The 17,390-nt window shown below is 46.6% G+C and overlaps 1 protein-coding gene across 2 annotated transcripts; it reads left to right on the forward strand.

Annotated features, from left to right (window-relative positions):
- Positions 1 to 18: 18 nt before the first annotated feature.
- On the forward strand, positions 19 to 7,539 carry MTO1 (mitochondrial tRNA translation optimization 1). Of its 2 annotated transcripts, XM_052679013.1 has the most exons (12): positions 19 to 227; positions 311 to 510; positions 1,402 to 1,519; positions 2,147 to 2,436; positions 3,572 to 3,684; positions 3,811 to 4,001; positions 4,268 to 4,398; positions 4,969 to 5,173; positions 5,258 to 5,429; positions 5,922 to 6,040; positions 6,516 to 6,673; positions 6,854 to 7,539. In XM_052679013.1, exons 1-12 carry the CDS (start codon positions 32 to 34, stop codon positions 7,064 to 7,066), a joined length of 2,106 nt encoding a protein of 701 aa, XP_052534973.1. In that variant the 5' UTR covers positions 19 to 31; the 3' UTR covers positions 7,067 to 7,539. The 2 variants fall into 2 exon arrangements, with proteins under 2 accessions (XP_052534973.1, XP_052534979.1); XM_052679019.1 differs by lacking the exons at positions 19 to 227; positions 311 to 510 and adding an exon at positions 578 to 1,085.
- Positions 7,540 to 17,390: the final 9,851 nt, after the last annotated feature.

Raw genomic sequence — 17,390 nt, forward strand, 5'->3', positions numbered from 1 at the left:
GCGCTTCCCGTTCCGGCCTCCCGCCGCCGCCATGTTGGCGCGCAGAAGTTGGCGCCGCCTGGCGCCGCCCGCGGCCCCGCGGTCCGAGAGGCGCCGTGCGGGGAGCGCGGCACCGCGCTACGAAGTGGTGGTGATCGGCGGCGGCCATGCAGGGACGGAGGCGGCGGCGGCGGCCGCTCGCGGCGGGGCCAGCACGCTGCTGCTCACGCACAAGATCGGCACCATCGGTACCGCCGGGGGGCGCGGGGCCGGGCGCGGCGCGGCCGCTCGCGGCGGCGGTGCTGAGGGTGTCCCCGTGTGCTTGGCGCAGGAGAGATGTCGTGCAACCCCTCCTTCGGCGGCATCGGGAAGGGGCACCTGATGCGGGAGGTGGACGCCCTGGACGGGCTGTGCGGGCGGATTTGCGACGTGGCCGGGGTGCATTACAAAGTGCTGAACCGCAGCAAAGGTCCGGCCGTGTGGGGGCTGCGGGCGCAGATCGACCGGCGGCGGTACCGGGACGGCGTGCAGGTGGGTGTGCGGCCTCTGCGCTCCGAAACTAACGCCTCCTATTTACTGAGGGGAAGCCGTAGGAGATACAGAGAGCACCGTAACGCTGTTTGATAGAGCAGATTCTCAGCTACAAAACGCTGTTTTTCAGCGCGGTCACCGCCACTAGCTTTGTGTTTTTGCTAGCGGTGAATAAGAGGTGACCCAGTGTGGCTGAAACACACTGCTGTGCCCACATCCACTCTTTGGTCTGCTTAAATGCAAGCAAATGTTTATGAATGTCATTGAGTACCATTTTATCTACGTGGAGCAGTTCAGTGACACACCTTTCTTTCATACACGCTTCCATGTCAGGCACCATGTTGTCAAGACTGCCCCACTGCTGCCATCTGTCACACAGCAACGACATGGAATGGAATCTTGGTGGGAAGGTTCACCCTCTTCTGCCATACCACCAATATCTGCCTCTGACGTAGTGAGCCAGCATAATCAGCTAAGAGGCATTACTTTCAGAGCAGCCCTCGTTTGAAAAAGAGATGCAGCCAGCGGTGATGTGGCTTCATGCAGAGCAGGATGAGGTCTGCAGGAGCAGTGAGGTGTGGAGCAGTGCTGCACAGGATGGTGGCAGCAGTGTGTGCAGCCCCGAGGCCGCTTAGAAATTAAAGTGCTAATGTGGGGGGTCCGATGTTACTTTTTGGGGTACACCAGCTACTAGTGGGGATATCAGTGTGTTACAGTTGCGTAATAACAGCAGGATGGGGTTAAAAGAAAGCCAGGAGTGATGACTGGTTCTAAAATGTGGTTTTAGAACAAGGGAAGAAGTTGACGGATGTGTTAGAAATTGGTGTGGTCCGGGACTGCCCAGATGTTTCAGAACTTGCCAGATTTTTGTGGTAACTCCTTTCATGACAGAAGGAAATCCTGAGCACACCCCTGCTGACAGTCCGTGAGGCCTCTGTGGAAGACCTTCTCCTGACGGAGCCAGAAGCAAACCGCCCTGGGAAGTGCCAAGTCACAGGCGTTGTTCTGGGTATGTGTGGGTACTGCGGTGAGCAACCTTGGGCACTGTATGCTAAGAGTAGCTGCAGGTTAAATGTGTCTGATTCATCTGTAAGAAAGGTGGTTGAGCCAATAGAGGCACTTCAGGCTGACTGCAAATTAAACTGTGTTAACATCTGTAGCACAATGGAAAACATCACTGGATTGATTGGGCGTTCAGAGGTTGCATGAGCTTAATCTTCCTCAGACTCATGATTCTGAATTCCATGCTGTGTTTGAGATCTTGTTTGGCAAACAGAGTGTGCTGCAGATAACACTTCTGGACATCAGTGTCCTGTTACAGTGCAGTCTTGTGCCTTCTTACCTCTTGCTGATCTTGTAAACAGGAATTCCAAAATAAGGACCTGGTCAGGAATATTATTCGGGAGCAGAACTTCTTTGTTTGGGTAAAATGCTTGGAGGAATAAAGAAAAAAAAGAGTTACTGTACACTCTGCTTATTGCTGTTATTGCTGTTAACATTGATGCTATTGAAATGCCAAATAATAAGAGATGCGTGAGTCCTGAATAAACAGCAGCAATTTAGTTTGGAGCAGAACCACTAGAGTACCAGGGCTTCAATGACAGTAAACTGTGCATCTCTGAACATGCTGTTTCAGGGGATGGTAGCACGGTGTGTGCTGGGAGTGTCATCCTGACCACTGGGACATTTCTGAGGGGTATGATCCTCATGGGGCTGGAGACTCATCCTGCTGGGCGCCTGGGAGACCAGCCGGCTGTGGGGCTAGCCCAGACTCTGCAGAAACTGGGATTTACTGTGGGCAGGCTGAAGACTGGGACACCACCCCGCCTGGCCAAAGACACCATCAACTTCAGTGGTCTGGAGGAACGTGTACCTGACAACCCTCCTGTACCCTTCAGCTTCCTCAGCAAGGCTGTGTGGATCAAGGTGGGATAGCACATGGCAGGTGCAGGGGTAGATGGGCAGTGGATTGGGGAGGTGGGAAGTGCAAGCTAACGTAGCCAGCGAGGTGGTGTAAGGACTCACATGGCTGGGAATCATAGAATCATTAAGGTTGGAAAAGACCTCTTAGATCATCTACTCCAACCATCAACCTATCACCACTGTGCCCACTAATCCATGTCCTGAAGTGCCACATCTGCCCTTTCCCTGAAAGCCCCTGAGGATTGTGACTCCACTCCCTCCCTGAACAGCTTGTTCCAGCACCTGACCACTCTGTCAAAGAAGAATTTTTTCATCTTAATCAATATGAACCTCCCTAGCACAACCTAAGGTCATTACCGCTCATCCTATGACTGCTACCAAGAACAAGAGGCCAACTTGCATGACGCTACGACCTCCTTTCAGGCAGTTGTAGAGTCGTAGAATCCTTAGAGTTGTAAGGGACCTTTTAAGGTCATCTAGTCCAGCTCCCTTGCTTGTTAACAGGGACATGCATACCTAAATCAGGTTGTCCAGGGCTTGATCCAGAGCTTATAGAAATTGCAATAACCTTTTGTAAATGGGGAGCAGAGAGGAGGTAATATCATTTGAAGTCCTACGTATTTGTTGGAAAGGTGTTAAGGAGTTGAAGTGTAACATTTATTGCTGTTCTTGAACATCTGTCAACTCTTTTCCAGAAAATAATTGTAAAGTATTCTACATAGTGTTTTTCTTTCCAGAACATGAATTTACTATGTCAGTTGCGGGATGTTGAGAGGTTTCTTTAGTCTTCACCAAACTCTTCAAACTTCAAAGCTTTGAATTCCTCCTGCTAATGTGAAAGGGTCTGTTACTTTTATAGGAATGCCCATCCCGTGATTAGGAATGCATTTCATAGCACAGAATGCAGATCCCTCACATTCTCAAGTTTTGTTCTTTTCTTTGTCTGTTTTGGGCATGTTGCTCAGGTTCTGTGATTACTTCTTTTCTGTACAGTGGGTAAGACAGCACAACCCAGCTCTGTAGCAACTGAGAGCAAGTTGTCATGAAAAAGCCCTTGAAGATCCTCAGAACAGAGTTGTTCGGTGAGAGAGCAGGGTATTGTGACTGGATTAATTTACAGAGTTTTGGCCTCTTTCAGCCAGAAGACCAGCTGTCATGCTACCTGACTCACACTAACCTGAAAGCTCAGCAGATTGTCCTTGATAACCTCCACTTGAACGACCATGTGAGGGAGACAACAAAGGGCCCCCGGTAAGGATGTGGCACCACATGAAGCTCTTAATGGTATGAGTCTCTGAAGCTGTGCATCTTGCTTTGCCTCTGGAAAACTACCTTTAATCCACCTTAGATGATGCTTATGGCTGTTTCCTGTTGCAGATACTGCCCCTCTTTTGAGTCGAAGGTGCTGCGCTTCCCAAACCGTGAACATCAGGTCTGGCTGGAGCCTGAAGGCTTGGAGTCCGATGTCATTTACCCCCAAGGCCTGTCAATGACGCTGCCACCTGAGCTCCAGGAGCAGGTGATCAGGTCTATCCCGGGCTTGGAGAAAGCCAAGATCTTGCAGCCAGGTGAGGGGGTAAATAATTTAAAATCTTATTTTTCACATCGTTATCATTTAACAAAGAAAAAAAAAAAAAGATTTTCTTTGGAGTCTAGCAAACCAAAGTAAATATGAAAGAAAATTATTTCTTGAATGCAGGAATTTCTCCTTGGTTGTTTCTAGATTGTAAATAAAAGTTGATAACCTAAGTCATTTTGTCCCACTGATTGTCTTTGCTGATAAGTTAGGACCTTCCATTTCCCTCATTAAAGTCTGTCTTCTCGTTTGTCATAGGCTATGGAGTGCAGTATGACTTTTTAGACCCCCGTCAGCTGACTGCTTCTCTCGAGTCTCGTCTCGTTCAGCGGCTCTTCTTTGCAGGCCAGATAAATGGCACCACGGGCTATGAGGAAGCTGCAGCTCAAGTGGGTGAATCAGATGGCATTTACTCTGTGCTCAGAAAGGGATGTTAACTTGCTGTTTGTCCTTGATACGCATTGAAGCAGGCCTGTCTTGTGCTAATGAGTTGTTTTTAATTCTGTAGCTCATCAGAGTTGCACAGATATCTGCAATTGAGTTACCAGTGTTGCAGTAACAAAAGCAATTGTAAGCTGTGACACATACTGCTGTGTGGAGTCTGTGCAATGGGTACAATTGCAGATATGTTGGAACACGTTTCTTATCACTAGGCATGTCAGCAGGGGCTGAGTTCTTCAGACCACAGTAGTATTGCATAGAAGAAACTGCCTAGATTACCAGCCTGGACTGGTTGCATTCCCAAGGTGAAACAGTACTTAGAATCATAGAAGATCTCAAGTTGGGAGGGACCCACAAAGATCATTGAGTCCAGCTCCTGGCTACGCACAGCAGCACCCAAAAATCAGTCCATATGACTGAGAACATTGTCCAGATGCTTCTTGAACTCTGGCAAGATCAGTGCAGATATTTCAGCCTTGAAGGGACCAGCAATGGTTTTTGTTTTGCTTTCTGCCCAGGGCGTGATTGCAGGGATCAATGCTTGCCTACGGGTCCAAGGCAAGCCCCCTTTCATTGTCAGTCGCACCGAAGGGTACGTGGGTGTCCTGATAGATGACCTTACAACTCTGGGCACCACTGAGCCATACCGGATGTTCACCAGCCGCGTGGAGTTCCGCATGTCCCTCCGGCCTGACAATGCTGATGCCAGGCTGACCCACAGAGGTATAACCTTGTGGTGACTCTTGCCATATGCAGCCCTGCTTGGTTGCAGACCTCGGTCTCATGTGCCATTGTCTGCCTCTGCAGGCTTTGAGGAAGCTGGGTGTGTGTCACAGCAGCGATACGAGCAAGCTGTTCAGATGAGGGCTGCTTTAGAAGATGGAATTGCAACACTAAAATCCCTTCAGTTCAGTGTGTCCAGATGGTCCCATTTGGTACCAGAAGTTCCCATCAGTAGCAATCGAAGATCACCTCTCAGGTAAAGGATACAACCAAAGCTTTCTTGTCTGTGCTTGATCATCTGGCTGGTGGCTTTGCTCGTGTACATCTTTACTGAAGTGGTCAGTATTCCAAGATTCCAACTTTTATCATCTTCTTCATACCTGATCTTTGCTTGTAGAAGTAACAGTACGTTGGGGTTTTTTACTGCTCCACGTCAGCTAGCACTGATTTAGCCTCTTAAAGATAGTACTCTGGCCCATTCAGTGCTTGCTGTCTGTACTGAGCATGTCACCAAATGGTAACTGTTCTGCTTTGCTGGAAGCTTGATAAAGCCCCCTCATCAAGAGCTGAACTGCTCTTACTTGTGTTGAGAGGAGGTAGCAGGGAGGTGAGCCTGGCTCTGTAGTTGTTCTGGTCTATACTGTACTATCCTCACCTTTAAAAGGTTGAGCTGGGAATAGCTGTAGTGCTGTCTGATGCAATTAACTGTCTTCCCTATACTGTAAAATCTTACTCATGTTCTCCACAGTGCCTTTGACATCCTTCGATATCCAGAGGCCAACATGGAGATTCTGGCAAGGGCTATCCCAGAGCCCCTGAGAAAGCTTGCTGAATGGAGGGAGCTGTCAGAGAGATTGAAAATAGAAGGTAGAGTACAAGAGTTATGATCTGCTAAGGATTGTTCGCTAGGGGGAGAGCCAGCCCATTCATTCCTGTGTGTTTCATTTTGTTTTGTTGATCTGTGAAGGGAAGCACTGTTATCAGAGTTGTGCATGTATTGCCATAGGCCACAATTGTGCTTCACTTTGTGGAGTGAGATCAATTATTTGTATTTGCTCCTGGGTTTTTCTTCTTTGCCGCTCTATCAAACAGACCATTCTTTTATTCCTGGAATAAGAGCAAAAAGCATCTGTGTATCTTAATTCTTGTACCAAATCAAAGAGTATGATTTCTTCTGAAATACTATCAGTTAGGCTCCTTAATCTGTGAGGCTGGAAGCTTCCTCGGATATTTTGATCATCTCGGTGGAGTTATCCGTTCTGCTTCCAGGAGTTTCTACAAGTGATTTTTTTCATGTGAACACTGTCTGAATCTGTTTCGTTTCCCTGACCCTCCACCACAGCCGCTTACGAGTGGTGCGTAGTCAATCAGCAGCAGGAAATAGAAGAAGTGCGTCGAGATGAAGCCCTCCGACTTCCAGAGGACATAGACTACTTTGCTATTGATGCGTCCCTGTCAGCGGAGGTGCGGGAGAAACTGAACTCCAGCCGTCCCCAGACGGTAAGATACTGGGCCGCAGTGAGGTTGAATAGCAGCAAAATTCCTCCTGTGTATTCCCAAGGGGCACGAAGGAGTGAGGAGGTGCGAGGAAAGGAGTACCCATAGGTTTTGGTGTCGGTTCTCATCAGCTTTAGAGTCTAGGTTTGTTTTAGGCTGACTTAGTTCTGTTTCTGTTTGCAGATCGGTGCAGTCAGCCGCATCCCTGGAGTTACACCGGCTGCCATCATTAACCTGCTGAGATTTGTGAAAGCAGAGAAGCTAAAAGCGTTTCCTCAGACTGGCAAGTATTTGCCAGGGAAAACGTACTTGAAGAAAGCAACTTCCCAAACACCAATTTCGGCAGAGATTTCTGAAGAGGAGCTCAGCAGTACTTTTGTTAAAACACCTTTGTGAGGTGTTTGTAGACAGGCAATACATCTTGTGCTGGAGTACATGGCAAGACCAGCTGTGCTCGCCCAAACTGCTTCATGGATAAAAATGATGTTGGATGGAGCTGTGAAAACACGGGAACTCGCTTGTTCAGAAGATGCAGATGGTCAAAATGTATTGCAACGCATCCTGGAAAGGACTGAGTTTTGCTCTTTTGAAATAAGTAAGAAATATTACCATGCTCAACCCACTTTAGCACAAGAGGATTTGAGCTGGAGCGTGCTCTGTTGACTTTAGCACTGGTGTTTATTGCTGTGCAATGGCTACTGTTAAATGGTTTAGTGTGCTGTTAGCCAAGTGGAAACTCGGCTATAACAGCATGCGCCACATGAATAGTAAAACTGATGTAGGAGGAGATTGAATGTAAGCAGTGTATTGTGTGGTTTTTTTTTTTCTTGTTTTCTTCAAAAATTAAATAAAGCTTGTCTTGAAACTTGCTGAAGACCTTGGTTGTCACTTAACAAACTAGAAATTGTCTCTGAGCTTGCATTTACTTGCAGTAGAGCTCCAGCTATTCATTGGGCCACAGTTCACAGCAGTAAGGTACAGAGGTACTGCAGGATTTGCTGCAGCACCAGTGAAGGCAACTGGAGTGAGACTGCCTGCTTAGGCTGGGCAAGGCAAGGGCTGTTACAGACCTCTGCTGGAGCTGAGGCTCTGGGCAGCATGCTGGCTGATGAATGGCCATGCTGCAGCCTGGGGAAGCAGGATCGTGACTTCTCATCAGCACTGCTCCTGCAGCTGATAGTAAAAGGACTCGCATCTGAACGAGATAAACTTTGGGCGGTTGGTTTGTCACATCGAGAAACAATTCGAGCTGAATTCTTGTTCTGATTTAGCAGCAGTCTCTGGCTTGTTATTTTTGGTTAAAATAATCTGACAGTGTACTGTTATTCAAACACTTCATTTCATTCTCACTTCTTAGCATCTTCAGAACTGACTGGGTGAACAGGCTTGGGAATAAGTTCTGTGGGAGTTAGATACAGCTATCATTTTGAAATTACTTTCTGGACTGTTCTCTATTAGCTCTGCATGAGTGCTTCCTTTTCTGCCCGGAGAGGAGTCGGAATAAATCTGCTTTGTTGACAGAGATCCTGTCATGCAGCAGGAGTATGGCAGAGCTTGCAGATTTGTTTAGGGAATCATCACGCATCAGATGTGTCTCCCCATCACCAACTACTGGCCTGCACAGAACAGCTTTAGGCAGATGGTCAGTAGGTCAGTGTTCATGTGAGGATGACTCAGAGAAGCAGTGTAACTGCCCTTCATATCTGTGGCCTATTTTCAGCTTTGTTTTCTCAATTATTTCATTTAAGACATGTAAGCTGCGATTTTAGTAAACAGTTACACTTTCTGTGTTGTAACTCAGGCTCAAGATTTGGTGCTGAAATTCTGAATATGAGAATCCAAAGAAACCCTCATTGATTGCTATGCTTCTCTGTTGAAGCCAGCTGATGCTTTGTTCAGTACATTGTGTTTGTATTTTTCTCATTTTTTATGTACTCGTGTCTGAAAATTCAGCTCTGTTTTTTACAGGCAAGGAAGTAAGCCCTATTGACATTTTCATGCTCTCACACACACCAGTGTAAAGCAGAGGGTGATCCCACTAAACCAAAAGGAAAAGCAGGAGGGGAGGCCGCTTTCTTTAGCAATTTAATAGTGCACAGCTGTACTCCAAGAGGGAAAGTTAACTCTGAAGGAAAACTGAAGTTGGAAGCGCATTGTTTTCAAGATCTTCTATAACAATTGCTCTCTATTTCACCCAGAAGGTGATCTTTGGCTGCTGCTAACTTTTTTAGGGAGAAGCGTTTCTCCATTCACCAGAGGTTAATGATATCCATGTTTGCTGCAATGTCAAGCCTGGCATGTACACAGGTTTGAAGACTGGTTGTTCCTCAGATATGAGTTGTTTCATCTGCAAGGCTTCTTAACATACTTGTGTGCAGGAAGGCTAAATATCCTGCTGTAAATGGCAAGGAGGGATCAGATGTAGACATTGTGCCATCCTCACTCCAACTGACCGATGGGGATTTGTTACAAGGCACAAGGTTTGGTTTTTATGCAAAGACAAAATGAGCTTGGAACCTCACGTGTCCTGTGGTCTTGGTGAGCTTGGCAGGGTGGGAAGGGCAGCACCAGAGGAACTTCTCCTTGCCACTGATGTCTGTTTGCTTTTCCTGGGCTGTGTTGTGATGAATTGCACTTTGTGTTCCTGTAACCCATCCTGTAGGCAGGGAGGGCAGGATGCATGATGTTGGCCTCACTCATTTGTACATACCAAGGGGCCTTTGTTCTCTCTTTCAATGTGATGCTTTTTTTTTTTTTCCCTCTCCTGCAGAACACAAGCCCAGTGATCACCAATTTTTGCTAAGCCAGATGATCTCCTCCTACCTGTACCATCTTACCATGTACCATATTTTCAGGACAACTGCTTCTTTGCTATCACAGAATTACACAGGTTGGAAGGAACCTCTGGAGATCATCAAGGTCTAACCCCTGCTAAAGCAGGCTCCCTCCAGTAGGTTGCACAGGAAGGAGCCTAGGCAGGTCTTGAATATCTCCAGAGGAGGAAAGTAACTTTCGTTTATACAGGACTTGAATTTTTCCTACTTCTTTTGCAACCTACTTTTTGCTTCATCTTTTCTTTGTTTTTGCCTGAAAGATAAGAGAAAAATAGGAACCTGTTTTATGCCAGGAGATACTCCAAGTTGTTGCCACTCCATCTTAAATGCTCACACAGCTGCTGCAGTCATTGTGAGGATGCAACTGTACTAAATAGCTCTCCTGAGTGCCCCACTTTGTTGGCCCTCTCAAGTGCAGGTGTGTCTCCCATCTGAGCATCCCCTTGCCCTTGGTAATGATCTTCACCTGAATTCATTTTATATGCTCAGGAGTTTACCAGCTCTGATACCTCCACCTCTAGGCTGTGCTCTCCTGCTCAGTGATGTGCATCTCTAGACCTGCATCTTAGTGATGGTAGGAGGAATCTGCTGTCTGCTAGGAGCTGCTCTCTCCACTGGGTAGGTGCTGTCTGTTTTTTCTCCTGAACGCTGTGCTGTGCAGAGGCCTTCCAAATGCTTGCTTGCAGAGCAGTTATTGCTATGGCTTCTTTCCTCTCTCAGGCTGAAATTTAGTGCTGACTAACATCAGGACTGTGGGAGACTGCACTGAGATTGTTATTACAAAATGGGCTGGGGGGAAAAAAAAAAAAAAAAAAAAAAAAAAACCCAACACTTCATTTTCTGTTGCTTTTACCACAGGGTGGTGCTTTAGGGGAGAAAAAAAAACCAACAACAACAAAAAACCCTGATGTTTCATCTTTGTTATCTTTTAAACTCCTGCATAGGTTTAACCCTGTGTGTCTGAGGAAGGAGACAGATGACATATGGGGCATCCCATCAGAGGCTTTCCACCTCCCTCGTTGCTATCATTTAATGATCAAATGTGCAGCCCAGACCTTGCCTCTGTACTGGGGGATCTAGTGGTGGCAAATATTGTAGCTTGAAAGCCAGAGGCTGCAACTCTGTCACCTCTTGGCACACTGAAGACATTGGCAAGGAGTGCAGTTTCCTTGGGTGCCTGGTTAGGAGCCACAGCCTCAGGCACATCAGGTTCCCCAGCCGTGTCTCTATCGTGTCTCTGTCGAGCACACCCTATTGGAGCATGGTTCAGTGCTGGCTGATGGGAAGTGGGAGGTGGATGTGTGAGGGGTGAAGGTTTTCACTGCTGGCATCTTCCACACCTCGTGGCACAAACGCCATGAGGCATGTTTGCAAGCAGCGCTGGGGTCTGGATGATATGCAAACATTATTCCTGTTCTGACCTTAGTGTGGGTGACTAAGGAAGGAGTGGGCATGGAGCCAGACAGGAAACGAGCTCCCTCTGTGGCTTACAGACCAGCCAGCACTACGGGGAGCTGACAAGCTTGTGACAAGCCACCTTGGTTGCACATTTTACGTGGCTTAACTTGAAAACTGCCAAGTACAGCTAGTGTTAGAGGTGTATGGGATTTCTGGAGCCCATACGAGTAGCAAGGCAGCTGGCACTGCTGAGCTGGCCACTTCCAGCTGGTTCCGTCCTTGTCCCACCTGGTGGGACTTTGGTCCCTGTCTACAGCACCCAGGGGAACGGGTGGGTGGCAGGCATGAGCTGGGAGCAGCTGACCCAGAGGGACCCTGTTGTGCTGTGCACGTGGCTCAGCCCCTTGGCTTTATTGTTTGTGCGGGAATTCCTAGGATTCCTGCCCAGAAGTGAGCTGTAGGCATTGCCCAAGCAAAGAAGTGGCTGTGATAGGGCAGTGGAGCTCAGCTCTTCAGGTTTGCTGTTTCTTTTCCCCTTACATACCACTTCCTTCTCCAAAGAGTTAGTGCTACTGTCCAAGAAATGCACTCTGCTGGCAGACTACATAATGTTGGTTATTATTACTAGAAATAAAAGTCAAGTAACAGCAAACCTATAATTACACTTCAATTAATCTATTTTTCCCCCTCTGGATAAAGACATTTAAGGGCCTGTTTGTTTTATACAGGCACAATTTTAACATTAACAAGCCTACATTTCTTTCTTCAAGGTACCCGTGTCCTGTTAGCAAAGCCACACTTCAGCTTATAAAACTAAATAATTACTTAAGCCATTTATTTTTTCCTTACTTACCAAGAAACTAGCTTAGACTCCAGCTTCAAAACAGTAACTGCAGATTTTTAAGAAGCCCTAAGCGACCTTTCAATAGCTAATAATAATCATAAAAAGGAAAAAGCTGTCATAAGCATTTTGTATATATCACAGAATCACAGAATTGTAGGAGTTGGAAGGGACCTCTAGAGATCATCAAGTCCAACCCCTCTGCCAAAGCACATATGGCTGTAGCGACCACAAAATGGTGGTCCATTCTGACACCAATCCTCAGGGTGTCAGAGAGGCTGCATAGCAAGCTTGCTACTCTGGGTTTCAGGAGAGCAAACTTTGAACTCTTTGGGGAACTGCTTGGCAGAGTGGCATGGGAAAAAGCCCTGGAGGGAAGAGGGGCCCAAGAAAGCTGGTCAATATTCAAGAACCATCTCCTCCAAGCGCAGAAGCAGTGCATCCTGAGAGCCAAGAACACCAGGAGGCCTCTGGATCAAAAAGGACCTCCTGGACTTTACTTAAACTTGAAAGTGAAGTCTATAGGGAGTGGAAGCAGGAGAACTGCAAATTTGTCTGAGCAGGCAGGGATCACGTTAGGAAAGCTAAAACCCAGACAGAATTAAATCTAGCCAGGGACAGCAAGGAGCACAAGAAGAAATTCTACAGTGATTTAAAAAAAGGTCAGGGAGGATGTGGGCCCTCTTTGGAAGGAAACTGGAGATCTGATCACGAGAGATATGGAGAAATCTGAGGTGCTCAGTGACTTCTTTGCCTCAGTCTTCACTGGCAAGGGCTCTAGCCACAAAGCTCAAGTTGCAGAAAGCAAAGGTAAGAACTTGGAAAAGATAGATCTGCCTGCTGTAAGTGAGGATTAGGCTTGAGACCATCTAAAGAACCTGAAGGTGCACAAGTCCATGAGACCTGATGAGATCTTTTACTGGGTTCTGAGGGAATTGGCAAATTAAGTTGCCAAGCCACTATCCATCATATTTGAAAGCACGTGGCATTCTGGTGAAGCTCCCACTGATCAGAAAAAGGGAAACACAAGCCCCTTTTTCAAGAAGGGGAAAAAAAAGAAGATGCAAGGAACCACAGGATGATCAGTCTCACCTCTGTGCCTCACAAGATCATGAAACAGATCCTCCTTTAGGCTCTGCTAAGGCTAATGGAAAATAAAAATGATTGGTGGTAACCAGCATGACTTCACCAAGGGCAAATAATGCCTGGCAAACTTGGTGGCCTCTTACGATGGAGTTACAGCATCAGTGGATGAAGGAAGAGCAACTGATGTCATCTACCTGGACTTGTACCAAGCGTTTGACGCTGCCCCACGGGGCATCCTGGTTGGCAAATTGGCAAAAACTGGATTTAATGGATGGACCACTCTCTGGATAAGGAATTGGTTGGATGGTCGCACTGACAGAGCTGTGGTCAACAGCTCAGTGTCCAAGTGGGGACCAGCAATGAGATGCATTACTCAGGGGTCGCTGTTGGAACCAATGTTATTTAACATCTTTATAGGCAACATGGACAGTGGGATCGAGTGCATCTTCAGCAAGTTTGCAGACAACACCAACCCAAGCGCTGCAGATGACACGCAAGAGGGAAGGAACACTATCCAGGGGCACGTGGGCAGGTTGTAGAGGTGGGCCAATGCCAATCTAATGAAATTCAACGTGGCCTAGTGCAAGGTTCTTCATCTGGATCAGGGCAATCCTAAGCACAGATACAGATTGTGCAGAGAATGTTGTGAGAGCAGCCTTGAAAAGGATTTGGGAATGTTGATTCATGAAAGATTCAACATGAGCTGGCAGTGTGCGCTTGCAGCCCAGAAGTCCAACTGTATCCTGGGTTGCGTCAAGAGAAGCGTGCCAGGAGGTCAAGGGAGGGGATTCTGCCCCTCTACTCTGCTCTCATGAGACCCCCACCAGGAGAACTGTGTCCAGTTCCATAGTCCCCAACACAAAAAGGACGTGGAGCTGTTGGAGCAGGTCCAGAGGAGGGCCACAAAGATGATCACAGCTTTAAGGTCCTTTCTAACCCAAGCCATCCTACAATTCTGGGAAATTTCAGTCAGAACTGCAATAGAAGCTCTCCTGGAGGGGAAGGATGACTGGCCTTTCAGTTTCCCTCGTGGTGTGGCGTTGTGGTGCATCACTGGTAGCCAACAGCTGCACAACAGGGCCCTGCGTGTGGGAAGATGGGCTCCCTTCTGGCTCTTTCAGCTTGTTTTAAGTAACTTAGATTTCACAGGCCAATAAGGAAAAGCTGGTTGTAACTGCTGCAGGCAGGCCCCTGACTGGAGGGTGAGCTGGCTTCCGTTATTTCCAATGACTGCAGCAGATAAAAGCAGCATCTTAGCCAGCTGGCCTTTGTGTACTCTGTGCCTCACTCAGCAGATGCTCATGCAGAAGATCTCCCAGTTTGCTGAACTCCTTTGTTCAGGAAAGGCAGGAGCCTTTCTGAAGTAACTACATCAGCACAGGGAGGGTAAATCTGTTCCTACAGCATATTCCTTGAAAGCACGCATTTGGCCCTTCAAGTTTATTTATCTAAATTAAAAAAAAATAATAACAATAAAGGGAAGGGAGGCAGATTTTAACCAAATAAACTGCACCAATTCAGAACTGCAAAACATGGAGGTGCTTTGCTGGAAGTGACCAAGAAGGCCAATGTCATCCTGGTTTGTATCAGAAGTAGCACAGCCAGAGGAGCTGGAGGAGAGGTGATCATCCCCCTGTACTCAGCTCTGATGAGGCTGCATCTGGAGTACTGCGTTCAGTTTTGGGCCCCTCACTGCAAGAAAGACACTGAGGCCCTGGAGTGTGTCCAGAGAAGGGCAGTGAAGCTGTGAGGGGTCTGGTCTGCAGCACAAGTCTTGGGAAGCATCTGAGGGAACCGGGATTGTTTAGTCTGGACAAGAGGAGGCTCAGAGGAGACCTCATTGATCTCTACAACTACCTGAAGGGAGTCGTGCTGAGGTGAGGGTCAGCTGCTTCTCCCAGGTAACAGCAATTGGATGAGAAGGAATGAAATCAAGTTTCACAAAGGGAGGTTCAGATTGGATATTAGGAAAAATTTCTTCTCCCAAAGAATGATCAGATGCAGGGCTGTCCAGGTGGTTGAGTCAGCATCCCTGAGGTGTCCAAGAAATGTGTAGATGTAGAACTTAAGGGGCATGGATTAGTGGGCATGGTGGTGGTGGGTTGAAAATTGCACAAGATGATCTTTTGAGGTCTTTTCCAACATTAATGATTCTACGAGTGGGATTTAAGTGATGTTAACACAGAAGTTGTACTCACTGAATGATGTTTCATAGGGCTGTTTCTCTCCCATCCACTCCTAGAGCTCTCCTGTATGTCACCCAGCAGCTTTTGGGTTCAGCTGTCACCTCACCAGTGCAGAGAAGCTAGCAGATTTGAATTATGTTGTGTAAACATTTGAAGCATAAAGGAAGCATAAAGGATTGAAGAATTACTGATACACAGCCAGGTAAAGTAAACTCATTTGGGGGGGGGAAAAAAAAAAAAAAAAAAAAGAGAGCGATTACAATGTAACTGGTTTATGACATAGAAATCATTTGAGCATACTCAACAGTGTTCAGAAAAGTCTAAGAACACCACAGATGCTGTCTTTATGGTAACTGATAGGTTTTTTCCATCCATCGGGTTTTCCATTGGCTCTGCATCCTTGATACTCTTTATTCCTGAAGCTAACATTCAGCCTCCCTCATCATAAAGCATTAGGAGTATTACAGGAGAAACGATATTGCAATCCAAGGTCACCATTAATTCTGTTTATTCTTCCATTCAGTTTTTGATTTGGCTATTGTTTAAGGATTGTAATTTCAGAGAGCTAAATTCCTGAACAGAAAGAATTATTTGGTGTGGTCAAACTACGTGAAGAGGTGGAGGACTTTAAACTAAAGGTCTGGAATCTTATGCACTCGGAAGTGACGATACTGATAGGACTATGCACTGAGGAGAGAGAGAAAATCTGGAAAGGAGCTTGGGACATAGCAGCCACCTTGAGAAGGAGCTCAGAGAAGCACTGACCTTTGAGGGCTGGGGTAAAAAAAACAAACAAAACAGAGTGATCTGGAGAGGACTCTCTATTTTAGCTCCAGGAGCAAAAAGATAAACCACTGTGTGAGATGCCAGGCTGAGTAAGAGATTGCAAGGGATGTTAGAGAACCTCTGTTAGAGAAGCTCTGCAGCCACCCTCATAAAGGTAGAGAAGGGGATGGAAGTGTTTTTGATGGAAGCATGTAGCTCATCACAAAATTCAGCTTTGGTCACCCAGTGCTTTTTTGACTTAGTCCTCACCAATCCTTTTCCTGTGCCTTTTCTCTCAAGGCTGGCAGCAGAGCAAGTGCACAAAAATCACCTTGGCCTGCCTTGATGCAGAACATTTAAAAATAAATAAATAAATAAATAAGAAAGACTCAGCTTCCATCTTTCAGAGCAAGGGAGTCTCCTAAATGCAGCTGCTCTGGTGATCAGTGATAATGAGCATCAAGAGTTTGGAGCAGGATGTTGAAGAACCCAAAACACAGTGGCCAGGTGCCACCGTGGAGGCAGGGGCTGGCCATTCTCACCAATGGCCTCCTGCCACCTTCCCAGCCCCAGATAGGCACTACCCAGTTAACCAATATAAATGAAAATCAGATGATTTGCGTTTGTTCTTTAGATCAAATTAATGCTGTCCTTAAAAGGACACTGAAACACTGTGCTGATGGGGGAAACGCTCCTGCAGCAACAGCCCTAACACTATAGGACAGCATGAAAGGAGTTCGGGACAGCTGTGAGAGTCGTGTAAAGAACAAAGCAGTCAGAATACGATTCTTAACTGTTAACATTTATTAGAAGTTTGACTGAAGTAGTTTCGATTTCCAAGTACTGTTTACAAAAGTCTAACAATTTCCCCATGTGATCAAAGATAAATAAAAGAACTGAGATGGCATTTCATTAGTGCATAGAAAGGAAAACTAGTCTACAATAGAAAAAAAAAAAAAGTTGGTGTGAAATTGAGGTGTAATATTTGCAAGCTGCTGCTGGCATCACAGGCAGAGCATTCAGGAGTATTCAATTGTGTAATGTTGTTAGCTGCAGTGCTGCCTGTCCCTGTAGGCTTAATATTTTCTTTTCTACAGTCAGAACCTCCCCTTGAACAAGTGTGTGCATTCAAAAGCTTCTGGGGGTTTCTTGGCCAGCTTTTGAGCCTGACTGGACAGGCAATTTGAATATGAAATCATCTCCCAGCAGCCTTTGCTGTTGCCACGTTCAGCAGTTTTCATGATTGACAGAAGATAGCTGAAGAGCTTTGATTAGCTACAGAGCCTGTTTGCTGCCCTCCCTTCAGCCTTTGCTGCTTTGGGTTGCAGATACTTCAAATGCCCAATGCCCTCAGGCTTCAGCTTGAATCAGTTACTCACAGCATTTTCCAAATTGCAACTTACTTGTAAGTACACCCAGCTTAAGACAATGCTGTCCAAAGAACACGGAGATACTGCAGCCAGAATGGCTGGATATTGCACATCCAGGCCATGCTGGCCAAACCAAACATCCTGCAATCCTTTAAGACTCATTTGACTTGGTAGCAGGAATGCTTAAGAAACCTCATACATGGCCACACTGGAGATACAGTGTGCTAAAGCACATTTCAT

This window comes from Tympanuchus pallidicinctus, unplaced genomic scaffold (assembly GCF_026119805.1).
Source record: "Tympanuchus pallidicinctus isolate F22 unplaced genomic scaffold, pur_lepc_1.0 scaffold1, whole genome shotgun sequence".
Classification (NCBI taxonomy): Eukaryota; Metazoa; Chordata; class Aves; order Galliformes; family Phasianidae; genus Tympanuchus; species Tympanuchus pallidicinctus.